We start from the raw sequence: 19,709 nt of genomic DNA, 5'->3' as shown, positions 1-19,709 counted from the left end.
AGGTTCTCAATAGATGTATGAAGAACAAAAACATCTTCCATCAGAAAGTACACCTGTAGGGGCCGGCCCGGTGGCGTAGCAGTGGTTAGGTTCGTGCGCTCTGCTTCGGCGGTCCAGGGTTTGCAGGTTCGGATCCCTGGACGCGCACTGACGCAGTGTTTGTCAAGCCATGCTGTGGCGGTGTTCCATATAAAGTAGAGGAAGATGGGCACGGATGTTAGCTCAGGGCTAATCTTCCTCACACACACACAAAAAAATACACCTGTAAAGGTAAATTCTCAAACAAATTAAGCCATCTACTGCTGAGAAAGATAAAATCAACAATCAGAAGAGCACTTCACTCTGGATGACCTTAAAATATTAGTCTGAAAAATATCAAAAAAGGATTTTCAAGGAGATTAGTGAAGGAGTAATATCCCTTAAATTAAAACAATTATGAAATTTAAATAGGTAGATAAAAGATCTGATGAATATGAAAATGACAGAAACCTTAGGAATGAAAAATAGTGTAGTTTAAAAAAACAACAACATGGTATTCATGAATGGGAAGTCAATAGGATGTCAGTTTTTTCCAATATTAATCTATCAGATCAGTGCAGTGTCAATCAAAATGCCAGAAGATTTTTTCATGATAGTTGACACCCTGATCTTAAGATTCTTATGGTAGAGTAAATGGCTAAAGTAACATTAAAGAAACAAATTGAGGTGATATGCCCTTCAGATTCAAAAATTATAGAGCTATAATAATTAAGATAGGCTCAGGGATAGACAAATAGACTAGTGGAACAGAATACAGAGCCCAGAATAGATCGATATTTGTATGGAATTTGCTGTATGACGAAAATAGCATCATAAATCAGTGGAGAAAGAGTAGACTCTTCATTGTGGTGCTGGTTCAATTGCTAATCTGAATTGATGTGAAAATAATTAAGAGCCCTATCTCACAGCAGATATGAAAATAAATTCTGTATGGATTAAAGACCTTAGTGAGAAAAGCAAAACTTAAGCCTTTTAGAAGAAAATATAGGATAATATCTTTGTCCTCAGGATAAGGGAGGGTTTTTAAAAACTATACCAGGAGAAAATACTTGTGTAGGGTTTAGAGACAGACTGCTTGCTTCAAATCTCAACTTTTTCACATTCTAGTTATGACTTTGGGCAAGTTACGTAATCTTTTTGTGTTTTCTCGTTTGTAAAATGAGGAGGAGGATGATAACAACAACCCACAGGGAGGAATTGTGAGGATTAAATTAAATAATCCATGTGAAATGGTTAGAAAAATGACTAGTACAAATAAACACACGATAAGAGTTAACTGCAATTGTTGTTAATGTTGTTTATTAAAAAAGAAACAAGTCATAACCTGTAAATGATTGATAAATTTGACTACTAAAAATAAAAACTTCTCTATAACAAAAGGCAATGTAAACAAAATAGAAAGATAAGCCACTGATTGGTAGGTGATATTTGTCACACATTCAACTGAAAATTGATTAATACCCAGGATTTATGAGAAACTCATTCAAACCAATTAGGAAAAGACAACCCAAACAAAAAAGGAAAAATGAATAAGCAACATAGCCCAAATGGCAAATAAGAGTTGCCCATCCTCACTAGTAATCAGGGACATGCAAATTAAAGTAATGAGATAACCTTATTTCACTTATATTGGCAGAAACTAAAGTCTGGCAATACTGACTTTTTTTTTTTTTTTTTTTTGTGAGGAAGATCAGCCCTGAGCTAACATCCGTGCTAATCCTCCTCTTTTTGCTGAGGAAGACCGGCTCTGAGCTAACATCTATTGCCAATCCTCCTCCTTTTTTTTCCCCCAAAGCCCCAGTGGATAGTTGTATGTCATAGCTGCACATCCTTCTAGTTGCTGTATGGGGACGCAGCCTCAGCGTGGCCAGAGAAGCGGTGCGTCGGTGCGTGCCCGGCATCTGAACCCGGGCCGCCAGTAGCGAGTGCGCGCGCTTAACCACTAAGCCACGGGGCCGGCCCGGCAATACTAACTTTTGATAAGGAGGCAGAGAAATGTGAGCTCTTCTTACATTGGCTGTGCAATAGTCAGTTGGTACAACTACTTTGGAGGGCATTTTGTTAATATCTCGTAAAGCTGAAAATCCTTAAAACCCAGCAATTCCAGTCCTAGATATAAAGCTCAGAGAAGTTCTAGCAAAAGCACACAAGGAGATGTGTATGAGAATTGCAGCATTGTTTTCATAGTGTTGTATTGGGAACATTCTAAGTGTTCACCAGGACAGTGGATTGTTAAATTGTGGTATAATCGTACAATGGGATTTTTTAAAAAATATGCTTTTTTTTGGAGCATTTTTAGGTTCATAGCAAAACTGAGTAGAAGATACGGAGATTTCCCATATACTCCCTGCCTGCCCCCACCACATGCATAGCCACCCCCATTATCAATATTTCCCACCAGAGTGGTCCATTTGTTACAATTAATGAAGCTACAAACAATGTAATATTTGGCAGCCAGTGAACTTTACATGCATCACCATTTATAAATAGAAAAGACAATATTAAGTTAAAGTGAGATGCAGACTGTTCAATATAGTATGATACCATTTTTTTAAAGCTTAAAAAACTGAAACTGAACTATATATAATTAATGGAGACCCACATATGTAATCAAAATATAAAAACATGTATGGAAATAATACCAACCTCAGGATAGTGGTTACCTCTGCAGAGCAATGGAAGGAGCTTTAACTATCTCTGTTATTTTTTGTTTTTAAAATGATCTGGAGCAATTATAGCGCTTTTCAAACTTGTTGAATTTGGGTGATAGGTATATGGCTGCTTTTTATATGTTCTGTAATATCCTCTGTGTTTGAAACATCATTTAGGAAAAAGATAAAAAACACAGGTTCTTCATTAGAGGACTTTGACAAATATGTAGTAGTATGAGAGAGAAGTAAATGAAAGTATTTTTCTTTTTGTTTTCTTAACACAGCATCTTTATATGTTAAAGGATGAAATAAGTAAAAAGGGAAACATTAATAACACATGAGAATGGTTTTTTGACAGCGCAGGTTACTGATGGAGATGATAAGAAGTGAGTTTTGTTAGCCCTGGAAAGGATGTGGGACATGTTTTTTCTGTGGACAGGAACGGAGGAACAGAGATGGGATGAAAATAGGAATACATTTTGAGTTGGAGAAGTCATTTAAAGAAAATTACTATTTTCTCAATGAGGTATAAAAGTTGAAATTATTCTTCCAGAGGTGTGATAATGTGGGGTTTGAGAAGATTGGAAGAATATGCAGAATACTGTAAGGAATGAAATAAGGTTAGATAAAAAGGTAGCATTGAAGGACAAGGGGAGGTTGAATAAAATTTGTTATGGTGCCTAGTTGTATAATATTGTCAACTTTGTTCAGCAAGCTGGGGACAGGATCTTTCTTTTGCCTCCTTTACCTCTTCACCTTAGGGGAAGTGAAGAGTGAGAGCCAGAAGTCCTTGAAAATATGTCTATTCTATAGCAGGTTTCTCTCATTGTTCTCTTGGTTATAATTTCAGCGAATTTAATTTTTGTTTATCTGATCTCATCTTCTTACTGTGTTTAATTTCACAAAATTTTTGCTCCATTGGTGGCATTCTTTCTTTTTTTTTTTTTTAAACATAAGAGCTTTTGGTCCAGGGTGATTAGATTTGTGTGATTATTCTGTCTGTCTTAATCCAGTCTTCAGTGAGGCTCCTCAAATATAAAAAAACTTGATTATAATCCCAGGTACCTTAGAAACATTTGAGACAGTAGGGGACAAAATAATTTTTCTTTGTACTCTTTAGATTTTGAATTTTGAATATAATAAAACATTGGAAAAATTTTTTGACAAGTTGCTGTTTTAGAAAGTGTCCAGATTTGCACAATAAAGTGTAATATTATGTGGTCTCAATGAGACTATTTTCAACTGTTCCTATACTAAGAGAAGAGTTAGGATTTTGTGTTCTAAAAGATGTAATCAACATGATTGTTAAGTCTTTCTTTCTTGAGCGTCAGAAAGCAATGCTGTGTAATATGACTTCTAAATGTTTCACATCTTTTATGTTACAGTTCTTTTGCCATGAAAATGGTTTGCACAGTCCTGCACACATACTATCCATGCTGATGGGACAGGATCCAATATGAATATAAATGATGGAGGAAGACGACGCTTTGAGGATAATGAACATACATTACGTATATATCCTGGGACAATTTCAGAAGGGACAATCTACTGTCCAATTCTTGCCAGAAAAAACTCCACAGCTGCTGAGGTGATTGAATCTCTTATAAACAGGCTTCATCTTGACAAAACAAAATGTTATGTTCTAGCAGAGGTAAAGGAATTTGGTGGAGAAGAATGGATACTCAATCCAACAGACTGTCCTGTTCAGCGAATGATGTTGTGGCCCCGAATGGCTCTGGAAAATCGCCTCAGTGGAGAGGACTACCGCTTTCTTCTGAGAGAAAAAAACCTTGATGGATCAATCCATTATGGTAGTCTTCAGTCATGGCTACGGGTAACAGAAGAACGTCGCAGGATGATGGAACGGGGTTTTCTTCCACAGCCTCAACAGAAAGACTTTGATGATTTATGTAGCTTACCTGATTTGAATGAGAAAACTCTCTTAGAAAACCTACGAAATCGCTTTAAGCATGAAAAAATTTATACCTATGTTGGCAGTATTCTAATAGTTATTAACCCATTCAAGTTTCTTCCTATTTATAACCCCAAATATGTCAAAATGTATGATAACCACCAGTTGGGAAAACTTGAGCCCCACATTTATGCTGTGGCTGATGTAGCTTATCATGCTATGCTTCAGCGCAAAAAGAATCAGTGCATCGTGATTTCGGGAGAGAGTGGTTCTGGGAAGACTCAAAGCACAAACTTTCTTATTCACCACCTTACTGCTCTCAGTCAGAAAGGATTTGCCAGTGGCGTGGAACAAATTATTCTTGGAGCTGGACCAGTACTTGAGGTAAGTGTGTAGAAATACTTTTCTTACTCTTAAACATATCTTTTTTTTTTTTTTTTTGTGAGGAAGATCAGCCCTGTGCTAACATCTGCCAATCCTCCTCTTTTTTTGCTGAGGAAGACTGGCCCTGGGCTAACATCCCTGCCCATCTTTCTCTACTTTATATGGGATACCGCCACAGCATGGCTTTCCAAGCGGTGCGTCGGTGCGCGACCAGGATCCGAACCAGCGAACCCCGGGCCTCCGCAGCGGAGTGTGCGCACTTAACTGCTTGCGCCACCAGGCCAGCCCCTTAAACATATCTTAAAAAAAATAAAAATAAAAATTTGCTAGATGTGAGAAAATGAAATGAAACTAAATAGAAGTATAGGCATCATTTTGAGTTACCAAGGAAAACTAGAAGATGGGAAAGCAGAGAAGGCAGTGTGGAAGATTGAAGGGTATGATAGTGGCAATATTTTTTTCAAGGGGTGTCTTTGGGTCATAGCGATGCAAGATGCAAAAGATGATTGGAGTCATATATATCCCCCTGTAAAGGGATACAGCAGGGGCAGGACTCCTGTCTGTAACTGGATTGGGGAAAATATTCTTGTCAGTATATTTGTATCTTTGCAAATTTAACATCTGTGCCTAGCATTGAAATTCTAAGGACTCCCTTTTGAAAATGTAGAAAATATGGGAAAAAATTTTTCTGTAATGTTTTAGAAGTAGTACTATCAAGGGTAGAAAGGAAAAGAGAGTGTATTATTTTTGTTTTAGAGTTGAAAGGAGGGCCGGCCCCGTGGCTTAGTGGTTAAGTGCACGCGCTCTGCTGCTGGCGGCCCGGGTTCGAATCCCCGGCGTGCACCGACGCACCGCTTCTCCGGCCATGCTGAGGCTGTGTCCCACATACAGCAACTAGAAGGATGTGCAGCTATGACATACAACTATCTACTGGGGCTTTGGGGGAAAAATAAATAAATAAATAAAATTAAAAAAAAAAAAAGCTGAAAGGAAAAGGTAATATTACTTAGTGATTTGTGTGAGAGAGATTTTTGTGAGGTATAATTGAGATATAGTAAACTGCACATATTTAAAGTGTACAGTTTGATAAATTTTGACATATGTATATGTTAAACCACCACCAAAGTCAAGATACTGAACGTATCCATGGTCCTAAGTTTCCTCATATCTCTTTGTAATCCCTGTCTCAGACCCCTTCCAGCCCACTCACCTACAAGAAACCACTTAAGTGCTTTCTGTCACTTCAGATTAGTTTTTTTTTTCCCTGAAATTTTATATAAATGGAATCAGCTGGTATATACTCTTTTATGTTTGACTTCTCTCACTCGGTATAATTATTTTGAGATTCATCCATGTTGTGTGCGTAAATAATTCATTCCTTTTGCTAGGTTAGTATTGCATTGTATAGGTATACCACAGTTTGTTTATCCATTTATCTGTTGATGGACATTTGGGTTGTTCCCGTTTTTGGCTATTACACTTAAAGCTGTATGTAAGTCTTTGTGTGGACATACACATTCCTTTTTCTTGGGTAAATACCTAGGAGTAGAATTTTTTCCTAGGTAAAAAGTATATGTTTGACTTTTTAAGAAACTCCCAAACTTTTCCAAAGTGATTGTACGTACTATTTTATATTTCCACCAAGCAGTGTGTGACACTTCCATTTACTCCATATCCTTGCTCACCCTTGGTACAGTCATTCTTTTATAATTTTAGCCATTCTAATAGGTATATAGTGGTATCTCATTTTGGTTTTAATTTGAATTCTATAATGACTAATGATGTGAGCACCTTTTCTTGTGTTTATTTGCCATCCATATATCTGCTTTGGGGAAGTGTCTGTCAGAATCTATTGCCTAACTTGTTATTGGGTTTTCTTATTGTTGCATTTCGAGAGTTCTTTGTGTATGCTGGGTACAAGTCCTTTATCAGATACATGTTTTGCACACATTTTCTCCCAGATTTAACCCTCTCTTAGTAATGCCTTTTGAAGAGCAGAATTAAAAAATTTTCTCCCAATTTTATTGGGATATAACTGATATATAACATTGTATTAGTTTAAGGTGTACAGCATAATAATTTGATATATGTTGATATTGTGAAATGATTACCACAATAAGTTTAACATCCATCACCTCACATAGTTACAAATTTTTTTTTCCTGAGATGAGAACTTTTAAGATTTACTTTCTTAGTAACTTTCAAATATATAATACAGTACTATTAACTGTAGTCATCTTGCTGCACATTACATCCTGAGAACTTATTTATCTTATTAACTGGAAGTTTATGCCTTTTGACCACCTTCACCCATCCCCCTACCCCACAACCACCAATCTTCTCTCTGTTTCTATGAGTTCGATTTTTTTAGATTCCACATATAAGTGACATCATACAGTATTTGTCTTTCTTTGTCTGACTTATCTCACAGCGTAATGCCCTCAAGTTCCATCCATGTTGTTGCAGATGGCAGGATTTCCGTCTTTTTTTATGGCTGAATAATATTCCATTTTATGTACATGCCGCATCTTCTTTATTCGTCTGTCGATGGATGCTTAGGTTTTTTCCATATCTTGACTATTATAAATAATGCTGCAGTGAACATGGGGGTGCAGAAATCTCTTTTGAGATAGTGGTTTCATTTCCTTCAGATATATACACAGAAGTGGAATTGCTGGATCATATGGTACTATTTTTTAATTTTTTGAGGAACCTCCATACTGTTTTTCACAGTGGCTGTACCAATTTACATTCTCACCAACAGCTCACAAGAGTTCACTTTTTTCTACGTCCTCGCCAACAATTGTTGTTTTTTGTCTTTTGGATGAAAGCCATTCTAACAGTTGTAAGGTTATATCTCATTTGGTTTGCGTTTCCCTGGTATAGTGATGTTGAGCACCTTTTCATGCGCCTGTTGGCCATCTGTAGGTCTTCTATGGAAAAATGTCTGTTCAGTTCCTCTGACCATTTTTGAATCGGGTTGTTTGTTTTTTGCTATTGAGTTGTGTGAATTCTTTGTATATTTTGAATGTTAACCCCTTACGAGATACAGGATTTGCAAATATTTTTTCTCATTTGATAGATTGCCTTTTCATTTTATTGATGATTCTTTTGCCGTGCAGAAAGTTTTTAGTTTGGTGTAGTTCTATTTGTTTATTTTTGCTTTTGTTGCCTTTGCTTTTGGTGTCAAATCCAAAAAATCATTGCCAAGACTGATGTCTTACCCCTTATGTTTTCTTCTAGGAGGTTTATGGTTTCGGGTGTTACATTCAAGTCTTTAATTCATTTTGAGTTGATTTTTGTGTGTGTTGTAAGATAGAGAGGTCCATTTTCAGTCTTTTGCATGTAACTGTCTAGTTTTCCCAGCACCATTTATTGAAAGGACTATCCTTTTCCCCATTATATATTCTTGGCTCCTTTGTTGTAAATTAATTGACTGTATGTGTATGGGTTTCTGGGCTCTCTATTTCTGTTTCATTGATTATATGTCTGTTTTCATGCCAATACCATACTGTTTTGATTACTGTAGATTTTTAATATAATTTGAAATCAGGAAGTGTGATGCCTCCAGCTTTGTTCTGCCTTCTCAAGATTGCTTTGGCTATTTGGGGTCTTTTGTGGCTCCATACAAATTTTAGGATTGTTTTTTCTATTTCTGTGAAAAGTGCCATTTTGATAGGAATTGCATTAAATCTGTAGATTGCTTTGGGTAGTATGGTGCACTTTTTTTTTTTTTTTTTTTTAAAGATTTTATTTATTTATTTTTTCCCCCCAAAGGCCCAGTAGATAGTTGTGTATCATAGCTGCACATCCTTCTAGTTGCTGTATGTGGGACGCGGCCTCAGCATGGCCGGAGAAGCAGCGCGTCGGTGCGAGCCCGGGATCCGAACCCGGGTCGCCAGCAGTAGAGCGCGCTCACTTAACCACCAAGCCACGGGGCCGGCCCCATGGTGCACATTTTAATAATATTAATTCTTGCAATCCGTGAGCATGGGGTATCTTTCCATTTATTTGTATCTTCTTCAGTTTCTTTCGTTAATGTCTTATAGTTTTCATTGTACGGATCTTTCACCTCCTTGGTGAAATTTCTTCCAGATTTAACCCTCTCTTAATAGTACCTTTTGAAGGACAGAATTTTAAATTTTGATATTCATTTTAGCCATTTCTTTCTTTTATGAATTGTGCTTTTGGTGTCATATTTAAGAAAATTTGCCTAACCCATGGTTGCAAAGATTTTCTCCTATGTTTTTTTACATTACTTTTATTATTTCAGGTTTTGCATTTAGGTCTGTGATCCATTTCGAGTTCATTTTTGTATATGGTGGGAGGTATAGATCCAGTATTTACCTATGACTATCCACTTCTTTCAGCACCTTTTATTGAAAGACTATTTTTTCTTCACCTTACTGCCTTGGTGTCTTTGTCAAAAAATCATCAAAAAATTATTTGTCCATATATATGTGGGCTCATTTCTGGATTTTCTCTTTTGTTCCATCGATCTGTCTGTCTGTCTTTATGCCAGTGCCACATTATTTTCATTATGTAGCTTTATGATAATTTTTGAAATTAGGTAGTATTAACCCTCCAGTTTTGTTCTTCTTTTGCAGAATTGTTTGGATATTCTAAGTTCTTGGCATGTCCATATGAATTTTAGAACTAGATTGTTAAGTTTCCCATAAAAGCCTTTGGGGACTTTGATTGGGATAGTGTCAAATCTGTATTTCAATTTGGGGAGAATTGACGTGGTAACAATGTTAAGTCATCTGACCCATGAACAAATTTATTTCTTCATTTATTAAGATCTTTAATTTCCTCAGCAATATTTTGTTGTTTTCAATGTACAGATCTTTCACATCTTTGGTAAGATGTATCTCAATATTTTTTTGGTGCCTTTATAAATGATGTTTAGAATTTTTCAGTTGTTAGTTCCTAGAATATAGAAATACAGTTGATATTGGTATATTGATTTTGTATTCTACAACCTGGCTAGATGCAAATATTAGTTCTGATAGTTTTTTTTGTAGTTTCCATTGGATTTTTCATATAGGAAATTATGTTTGTGAATAAAAAGAGTTTTCTTTCTTTCTTTTCAATCTGGAATTCTTTTTTTCCTTGCAGATTTCACTGGCTACTCCAGTATAATGTTGAATAGAGGTGGTGAAAGCAACATCTTTGTATTAGGAGGAAAGTGTTCAGACTTTAAACATTAAGTGTGATGATAGCTGTTGGTTTTATGTGGATGCTCTTTATTAGATTGAGGCTGTATCCTTTTATTCCTTTGTATAGAGTTTTTATCAGAAATGGATGTTGGATTTTGTCAAGTGCTTTTTCTTTGTCTATTGAGATGGTCATATGGTTTTAAAAATATAGTTTGTTAATATGGTGAATTATATTGATGGATTTTGGAATGATAAACCAGCTCAGCATTCCTGGGATAAGCACCACTTGGTTATGATGTATTATCCTTTAATGTATTGCTGGATTTGGTTTGCTAATTTTTTTTTTAGGATTTTTGTATCTGTGGTCATGAGAAATATTGTTTTCTTTAATGTCTTTTTTGTTTTGTTTTGTTTTGGTATCAGGATAACTTTGACCTCATGGGAATGAGTTGGGAAGTCTTCTCTTATATTTTTGGAAGAGTTTGTGTAGAACTGATATTTCTTTTCTACTATCAGTGTTAGAATTTATTAATGAAGCAATCTGGGCCTGGTGTTTTCTTTGCAGGAAGGTTTTTTTTTTTTTTTTTTTTTTCTTTGTGTGTGTGTGTGTGTGTTTTTTTTTTTTAATTTTATTGAGCTCATAATAGTCTATAACATTGTGAAATTTCACTTGTACATTATTATTTGTCAGTCACCATATATATGTGCCCCTTTACCCTTTATGCCCACCACCAACCTCCTTCCCCCCGATAACCACTAATCTTTTCTCTTTGTCCGTGTGTTTGTTTATCTTCCTTCCACATGTGAGTGAAATCATACAGTGTTTGTCTTTCTCTTTCTGGCTTATTTCGCTTAACACAACACCCTCAAGGTCCGTCCATGTTGTTGCAAATGGAATGATTTTGTCTTTTTTTATGCCTAAGTAGTATTCCATTGTGTATATGTACCACATCTTTATCTATTCATCAGTCAGTAGGCACTGGGGTTGCTTCCATGTCTTAGCTATTGTGAGCAATGTTGCAGTGAACGTGGGGTGCATAAATCTCTTTGAATTGTTGATGTCAAGTTCTTTGGATAAATACCCAGTAGTGGGATAGCTAGGTAGTATGGTATTTCTATATTTAATTTTTTGAGAACTCTCCGTACTGTTTTTTTTTGTGAGGAAGATTGGCCCTGAGCTAACATCTGCCAATCCTCCTCTTTTTTTGCTGAGGAAGACTGGCCCTGGGCTAACATCCATGCCCATCTTCCTCCACTTTATATGGGATGCTGCCACAGCATGGCTTGACAAGTGGTGCATTGGTGTGCGCCCGGGATCCAAACTGGCGAACCCTTGGCTGCCACAGCAGAGCACACGCTCTTAACTGCTTGCGCCACCAGGCCGGCCCCTATACTGTTTTCCATAGTGGCTGGACCAGTTTTCATTCCCACCAGCAGTGTCAGAGGGTTCCCTTTTTTCCACATCCTCTCTAACATTTGTTATTTTTTGTCTTGGTAATTATAGCCGTTCTAACAGGTGTAAGGGGATATCTCATTGTGGTTTTGATTTGCATTTCCCTGATGATTAGTGATGTTTAGCATCTTTTCATGTGCCTGTTGGCCATCTGTATATCTTCCTTGGAAAAATGTCTGTTCCTCTGCCCATTTTTTGATTGGGTTGTTTTTTTGTTGTTGAGTTGTATGAGTTCTTTATATATTTTGGAGATATATTTTGGAGATTAACCCCTTGTCAGATATATGATTTGGTAATGTATTTTCTCCCGGTTGGTGGGTTGTCTTTTCATTTTGTTCTGGCTTTCCTTTGCCTTGCAGAAGCTCTTAAGTCTGATGAAGTCCTATTTGTTTATTTTTTCTTTTGTTTTCCTTGCCCGAGGTATTTGAAAAGATGTTTCTAAGGCCAATGTCAAAGAGTCTACTGCCTATGTTTTCTTCTAGGAGTTTTATGATTTTATGTCTTACCTTTAGGTCTTTAATCCATTTTGAGTTAATTTTTGTGTATAGCGAAAGATAATGGGCTACTTTCATTTTTTTTGCATATGGCTGTCCAGTTTTCCCAACGCCATTTATTGAAAAGACTTTCCTTTCTCTCTTGTATGTTCTTAGCTCCTTTGTCGAAGATTAGCTGTCTGTAGGTGTGTGGTTTTATTTCTGGGCTTTTGATTCTGTTCCATTGACCTGTGTGTCTCTTTTTGTACCAGTACCATGCTGTTTTGATTACTATAGCTTTACAGTATATTTTGAACTCAGGGATTATGATGCCTCCAGCTTTGTGCTTTTTTCTAGAGGTTGCTTTAGCTATTTGGGGTCTTTTATTGCTGCATATAAATTTAGGATTCTTTGTTCTGTTTCTGTGAAGAATGTCATTGGGATTCTAATGGGAATTGCTTTGAATCTGTAGGTTGCTTTAGGTAGTATGGACATTTTAACTGTTTATTCTTCCATTTTGTGTGCATGGAATATCATTCCATTTCTTTATGTCATTGTTGATTTCTTTCAATAATGTCTTATAGTTTTCATTGTATATGTCTTTCACCTTCTTGGTTAAATTTATTCCTTAATATTTTATTTTTTTTTGTTGCGATTGTAAATGGGATTGTATTCTTGAGTTCTCTTTTTGTTAGTTCGTTATTAGAGTATAGAAATGCAACTAATTTCTGTAAGTTGATTTTGTACCCTGCAACTTTGATGTAGTTGTTGATTATTTCTAATAGTTTTCCAGTGGATTCTTTAGGGTTTTCTATTTATAGAGTCATGTCTTTTGCAAATAGCGAGAGTTTCACTTCTTTCTTGCCAATTTGGATACATTTTATTTCTTTTTCTTGCCTAATTGCTCTGGCCAAAACCTCCAGTACTGTGTTGAATAAGACTGGCGAGAGTGGGCACCCTTGTCTTGTTCCTGTTCTCAGAGAGATGGCTTTCAGTTTTTCCCCATTGAGTATGATGTTGGCTGTGGGCTTGTCATATATGGCCTTTATTATGTTAAGGTACTTTCCTTCTGTACGCATTTTATTGAGAGTTTTTATCATAAATGGATGTTGGATCTTATCAAATGCTTTCTCTGCATCTACTGAGATGATCATGTGGTTTTTATTCCTCATTTTGTTAATGTGGTGTATCACATTGATTGATTTGCAGATGTTGAACCATACCTGTGTCCCTGGTATAAATCTCAGTTGATCCTGGTGTATGATCCTTTTAATGTATTGCTGTATTCGGTTTTCCAATATTTCGTTGAGGATTTTTGCATCTATGTTCGTCAGCAGTATTGGCCTGTAATTTTCCTTCTTTGTGTTGTCCTTGTTTGGCTTGGGATCAGGGTGATGTTGGCCTCGTAGAATGAATTAGGAAGTATACTGTCTTCTTCAATTTTTTGAAATAGTTTGATAAGGCTAGGTATTAAATCTTCTTTGAATGTTTGGTAGAGTTCTCTGAGAAGCCATCTGGTCCTGGACTTTTATTTTTTGGGAGGTTTTTGATTGCTGTTTCAATCTCTTTACTTGTGATTGGTCTATTCAGATTCTCGATTTCTTCTTCATTCAGTTTTGGGAGGTTGTATGAGTCTAGGAATTTATCCATTTCTTCTAGGTTGTCCAATTTGTTGGCATATAGTTTTTCATAGCATTCTGTTGTAATCCTTCGTATTTCTGTGGTATCCATTGTAATTTCTCCTCTTTCATTTCTAATTTTATTTATTTGAGCCTTCTCTCTTTTTTTCTTGGTGAGTCTGGCTAAGGGTTTGTCAATTTTGTTTATCTTCTCAAAGAACAAGCTCTTAGTTTCATTGATCCTTTCTACTGTTTTTTTGGTTTCTATTTCATTTATTTCTGCTCTAATTTTTGTTTCCTTCCTTCTGCTGACTTTGGACTTTGTTTTTCTTTTTCTAGTTCTGTTAGGTGTAGTTTAAGGTTACTTATTTGAGAGTTTTCTTGTTTGTTAAGGTGAACCTGTATTGCTATGAATTTCCCTCTTAGGACCAGTTTTGCTGCATCCTATATGAATTGGTATGGTGTATTTTCCTTTTTTTTTTATAATTTTCTTTCTTTCTTTATTTTTTCCCCCAAAGCCCCAGTAGATAGTTGTATGTCATAGCTGCACATCCTTCTAGTTGCTGTATGTGGGACGCGGCCTCAGCATGGCCGGAGAAGCGGTGCGTTGGTGCTTGCCCGGGATCTGAACCCGGTCCGCCAGCAGCGGAGTGCGCACACTTAACCACTAAGCCACAGGGCCGGCCCTGTATTTTCCTTTTCATTTGTCTCCAGATTTTTTTGTGTGTGTGTGAGGAAGATTGGCGCTGAGCTAACATATGTGCCCATCTTCCTGTACTTTATATGTGGGATGCCTGCCACAGCATGGTTTGATGAGTAGCGCATAGGTGCGCACTTGGGATCCAAACCTGCAAACCCTGGGCCATGGAAGCAGAGCATGCAAACTTAACTGCTACACCACCAGGCTGGCCCCCAGATGTTTTTTGATTTCTCCTTTAATTTCTTGAATGATCCATTTGTTTTTCAGTAGCATGTTTTTTAGTCTTGACGTATTTGTTTGTCACTTTCCCAGCTTTTTTTCTTATGATTGATTTCTAGTTTCATAGCATTATGTTTGGAAAAGATGCTTGATATGATTTCAGTCTTCTTAAATTTGTTGAGGCTTGCCTTGTTTCCCAGCATATGGTCTATCTTTGAGAATGTTCCATGTGCATTTGAGAAGAATGTGTATTCTGTTGATTTTGGATGGAGTGCTCTCTATATATCTATTAAGTCCATCTGGTCTAGTTTTTCATTTAATTCCACTATTTCCTTGTTGACTTTCTGTATGGATGATCTATCCGTTGATGTAAGTGTGGTGTTGAGGTCCGCTACTATTATTGTGTTGCTGTTAATTTCTTCTTTTAGGTCTGTTAATAGTTGCTTTATGTACTTTGGTGCGCCTGTGTTAGGTGCATATATATTTATAAGTGTGATGTCCTCTTGGTGGAGTGTCCCTTTTATCATTATATACTGCCCCTCTTTGTCTCTCATTGCCTTTTTTATCTTGAAGTCAACTTTGTCTGATATAAGTATGGCAACACCTGCTTTCTTTTGTTTGTCGTCAGCTTGGAGTATTGTCTTCCATTCCTTCACTCTGAGCCTGTGTTTGCCTTTAGAGCTGAGATGTGTTTCCTGGAGGAAGCATATTGTTGGGTCTTGGTTTTTTTAATCCATCCAGCCACTTCATGTCTTTTGATTGGAGAATCCAATCCATTTACGTTTAGAGTGATTATTGATATATGAGGGCTTAATAGTGCCGTTTTATCACTTGTTTTCCAGTTGTTCTGTATTTCCCTTGTGTCTTGTCCCATGTATTTCCAACAGCCAGTTCAGTTTGGTGTTTCTCTATGATGATTTGCTCAGTTTTCTCTTCGTTTATAATTTGTGTCTCTGCTCTGATTTTTTGTTTAGTGGTTACCATGAGGTTTGTATAAAAGATCTTGTAGATGAGATAGCCCATTTTCTTTTTTTGGGGGGGGGTGGTGAGGAAGATTGGCCCTGAGCTAACACCTGTTGCCAATCTTTGTCTTTTTGCTTGAAGAAGAGTGGCCCTGAGCTAGCATCTATGCCCATCTTCCTCTATTTTTTTTTTTTTTTTGTATGTGAGATGCCACCACAGCATGGCTTGATGAGTGGTGTGGGTCCGCACCTGGGATCTGAACCTGTGAACTCGGGTTGCCGAAGCAGAATGTGCCAAACTTAACCACTGTGCCACTGGGCCAGCCCCCAAGATAGTCCATTTTCTGATAGTCTCTTATTTCCTCAGTCTAAGCAGGTTCCATCCCTTTCCTCTTCCCCGTGTAAGTTATTGTTGTCAAAGCTTATTCTGTCTGTTTTGTGAGTTTGTGATTATAATGAAGTGAGTATAGTTATTTTTGATGCTTTCCTTCCCTTTATCTTTAATGTTATAATTAAGTGTTTGCTAACCTTTTCTGATTTTGTCTGTATTTATCTCTTGCTCAAGGCTTTGTAAACCCTTTTTTTTTTTTTTCAGGTATGAGGGCCTTCTTGATCCTTTCTTGTAGTGAGGGGGGGTCTTGTGGCAATGAACTCCCTCAGCTTTATCTGGGAGAGTTTTTTTTTCTCCATCATATCTGAAGGATATTTTTGCTGGCTAGAGTATTATGGGCTGAAAGTTTTTGTCTTTTAGTATTTTGAATATATCATTCCACTCTCTCCTATCCTGTAAGGTTTTTGCTGAGAAACCCTCTGAAAGCCTGATAGGGGTTCCTTTTTAGGTTATTTTCTTCTGCCTTGCTGCCCGTAATATTTTTTCTTTGTCATTGACTTTTGCCAGTTTTACTAATGTACGCCTTGGAGATAGTCTTTTATATTGATGTAATAAGGAGTTCTGTTAGCTATGTTTACATGTAATTCCAGATCCATCCCCAGTTGGGGAAGTTCTCAGCTATTATTTCTTTGAACAAGCTCTCTGTTCCTTTCTCCCTCCCTCCCTTCCTCTGGAATACCTATAATCCTTATGTTGCATTTCCTAATTTAGTTGGATATTTCTCAGATAATTTCTTCATTCCTTTTTAGTCTTAGTTCTCACTCTTCCTCCATCTGCAGCATTTCTAGATTTCTGTCCTCTGAGTTACTGATTCTCAAATTTTATTCTTTTTCATTATTATTTTTTTTCCCCAGAGCCACAGTAGATAGTTGTACGTCATAGTTGTACATCCTTCTAGTTGCTGTATGTGGGACGTGGCCTCAGCATGGCCAGAGAAGCGGTGCATCAGTGTGCGCACGGGGTTCTGAACCCGGGCCGCCAGCAGTGGAGCGCGCGCACTTAACCACTAAGCCACGGGGCTGGCCCTGAATTACTGATTCTGTCCTCTGTGATATCAGCTCTATTTTTTAAGGACTGCAGATTTTCTTGTATCTCATTCATTGTGTTCTTCATCTCCAACATTTCTGATTTTTTTTTTTTATAGTTTGAATCTCTTTTGTGATGAATTCCCTCTGTTCATTAATTTTATTCCTGAGATCATTAAACTGTCTTTCTGTGTTTTCTTGTAACTTGTTGAGTTTCTTTATGATAGCTATTTTGAATTTTCTGTCATTTAGATTGTAAATTTCTGTGACTTAATGATTGATTTCTGGATACTTGTCATTTTCCCTCTGGTCTGGAGTGTTAATATATGTTTTCATGCTATTTGATGGGGTGGATTTGTGCTGTTGCATAGTGGTAGTATCTAGTTGCTGATTTCACCTGCTGCCACTGGAAGGGGCAGGAGCTGTGTCTTCTGAGCCCCCTGTGACCCCTGGCAGATGTGCCTGTCTGTTGGAAGCTGTGCTGACTGGGCCCGTTTGCGTTTACCCTCGGCTGCTGCTGCTTTACACACATGTGCACAGGCTCTCTGGTGCGAATCCCCTGTTCTGGCCAACCGTCCAAGGTGGTGCTCCAGGCGATGGGGGGAGGGGCACTTTCTTTCATGTATGCAATCCTGCGTGCCCCTGCTCTGCACTCACTATCTGCCAAGTCTTTGGCTTGGTGTGGATGTCCCTGCAATTGCTTAGCTTCCTCGGTGTGGAGCCTTCCCACAGGCTGGGAGGCAATTCTGAGAGCACAAGTGTTCCCACAGAGGGCTGTCTTTTTCCCCTTCTCCTCTCAGTGTTGTGTGCTGGCTGCCACAAGGTCTCACGCCCTTGGGGAGTGAGAGGAGATCTCCTTACCTTTTTCCACTGCCTCCCAGGTAGGTCCAGCCCCCCTACCTTCAGATGTATGACTGTGTGGATCTCTCAGATGCCTATTGTGTTGTGTGAATGTCCTGTGACATTTGATTTATGAATGTTGGTTTATGAATGTCCTTTTCGTTGTATCTTAAGGGAGAGAGACTAAGGGAAGCGCTCACTCTGCCATCAGGAAGGTTTTAAACAAAGTTTCAGTTTTGAAAGTAGATACAGAGTTATTCATGTTATGTATTTCTTCTGGAATGAGCTTTGGTACTTTGTGTCTTTCTAGGAAATTGCTTAATCTAAGTCCTCAAAGCTATTGGCATAATGTTTTATACAATATTCCCTTATTATACAAGCACCAGCTCTTGGTTTCATGGATTTTGTTGTTGTTTTGCTGTTTTATATTTTATTAATTTTAAGCTTTGATCTTTATTAGTTTTTGGCTTACATTTAATTTGCTCTTTTTTAGTTTCTTAGTGTGGTATCTGAGGTCATTGATTTGAGACCTTTCTTCTTTTCTTATAAAGTCATTTAGTGATATAAATTCTCCCCTAAATACTACTTTAGTGGCATCCCACAAATTCTGATACGTGTTTTTGTTTTCATTTAGTTCAAAATATTTGCTGATTTCTCTCTTGATTTCTTCTTTGAACCGTGGGTTACTTAGATTTATGTTATTTAGTTTACAAATATTTAGTTCCTATCTCCTACTGATTTGTAATTTAATTATCTTGTGGTTAGATAACACTACATTGTATGACTGGAATCCTTTTAAATTTATTGAATGTGGTCTTTCCTGGTAAATATTCTATATGTACTTAAGAAAATGTGTATTCTACTCTTATTGGGTGGAGTGTTTTATGTGTGTCAGTCTTATTAATTTTGTTCATAGTGGTGTTGAAGTCCAATACATGCTTGCTGATTTTCTGTCCACTTATTCTATCAATCATTGAGAGAGAGGTCTTGATACCTCCAGCTATACTTGTACATTTTTCCATTACTCCTTTAATTTCTGTCAGGTTTTGCATCTTGTATGTGAAGTTCTCTTGTTGGTGCGTGCACATTTATGATTATAGCTGCTTGCTTTTGATTAATTGGCCCTTTTATCATTATGAAATAGCTCTCTTTTTCTTGATAATATTCATTACTCTGAAATCTACATTGTCTGATATTAATGTAGCCACTCTAGCTTTCCTGTGGCTAGTATTAGCAAGATATTTTTTTCCATCCTTTTACTTTTAGCTTGTTTCTTTATGTTTAAAGAGCTATATGTAAACAGTTTATGGTTGGGTCTTGCTTTTTTATGTAATATGACCATGGTTAGCCTTTAATTGGGATGCTTGTACCATTTAAATTTAATGAGATTCCTGATATGGTTAAGTTTGTCTATCTTCTTGTACTTTTTCCTGTTACTCCCACGTGTTCCTTGTTCTCTTTAACTTTTTCTCTTTTCTTCTTCCTTGTTTTTTTTTTTAAAATTTTTTGAGGTGAAATTCACATACCATAAAAGTAACTTTTTAAAGTTTATAGTTCAGTGGCATTTAGTATATTCACAATGTTATGGAACCACTACCTCTGTCTAGCTTCAAAACATTTTCATGTATTCATTCCAAAGCCCCTGGAGCTTTCTGTCTCTCTGGAATTACCTATTCCAGATATTTCATATCTAGAATAATAAGTGGAATCATACAATATATATTCTTTTGTGTCTGACTTCTTTCACTTAGCATAGGGTTTCCAAGGTTCGTCCATATTGTAGTGTGTATCACTATTTCATACCTTTTTATGGGTGAATCATATTCCCCTGCATAGACATACTACATTTTGTTTATCCGTTCATATGTTGATAGACATTTGG

At 37.0% G+C, this 19,709-nt stretch overlaps 1 protein-coding gene across 16 annotated transcripts in view; it reads left to right on the top strand.

Moving 5' to 3' along the window:
- MYO9A (myosin IXA) overlaps window positions 1–19,709 on the top strand; it is a 273,318-nt gene that overhangs the window by 39,576 nt on the left and 214,033 nt on the right. For all 16 annotated transcript variants that reach the window (XM_087428635.1, XM_087428628.1, XM_014780883.2 and 13 more), the window contains one exon: window positions 4,076–4,986. In XM_087428635.1, coding sequence (XP_087284761.1) covers window positions 4,147–4,986 — 840 coding nt within the window. In that variant the 5' untranslated portion in view covers window positions 4,076–4,146. The remainder of the gene's footprint in view (window positions 1–4,075; window positions 4,987–19,709) is intronic.

Source organism: Ceratotherium simum, chromosome 3 (genome assembly GCF_057802395.1).
Source record: "Ceratotherium simum simum isolate JZ-2026a chromosome 3, ASM5780239v1, whole genome shotgun sequence".
Classification (NCBI taxonomy): domain Eukaryota; kingdom Metazoa; phylum Chordata; class Mammalia; order Perissodactyla; family Rhinocerotidae; genus Ceratotherium; species Ceratotherium simum.
The sequence above is the reverse complement of the archived record's forward strand: the minus strand, read 5'-3'. Positions and strand labels throughout refer to the sequence as shown.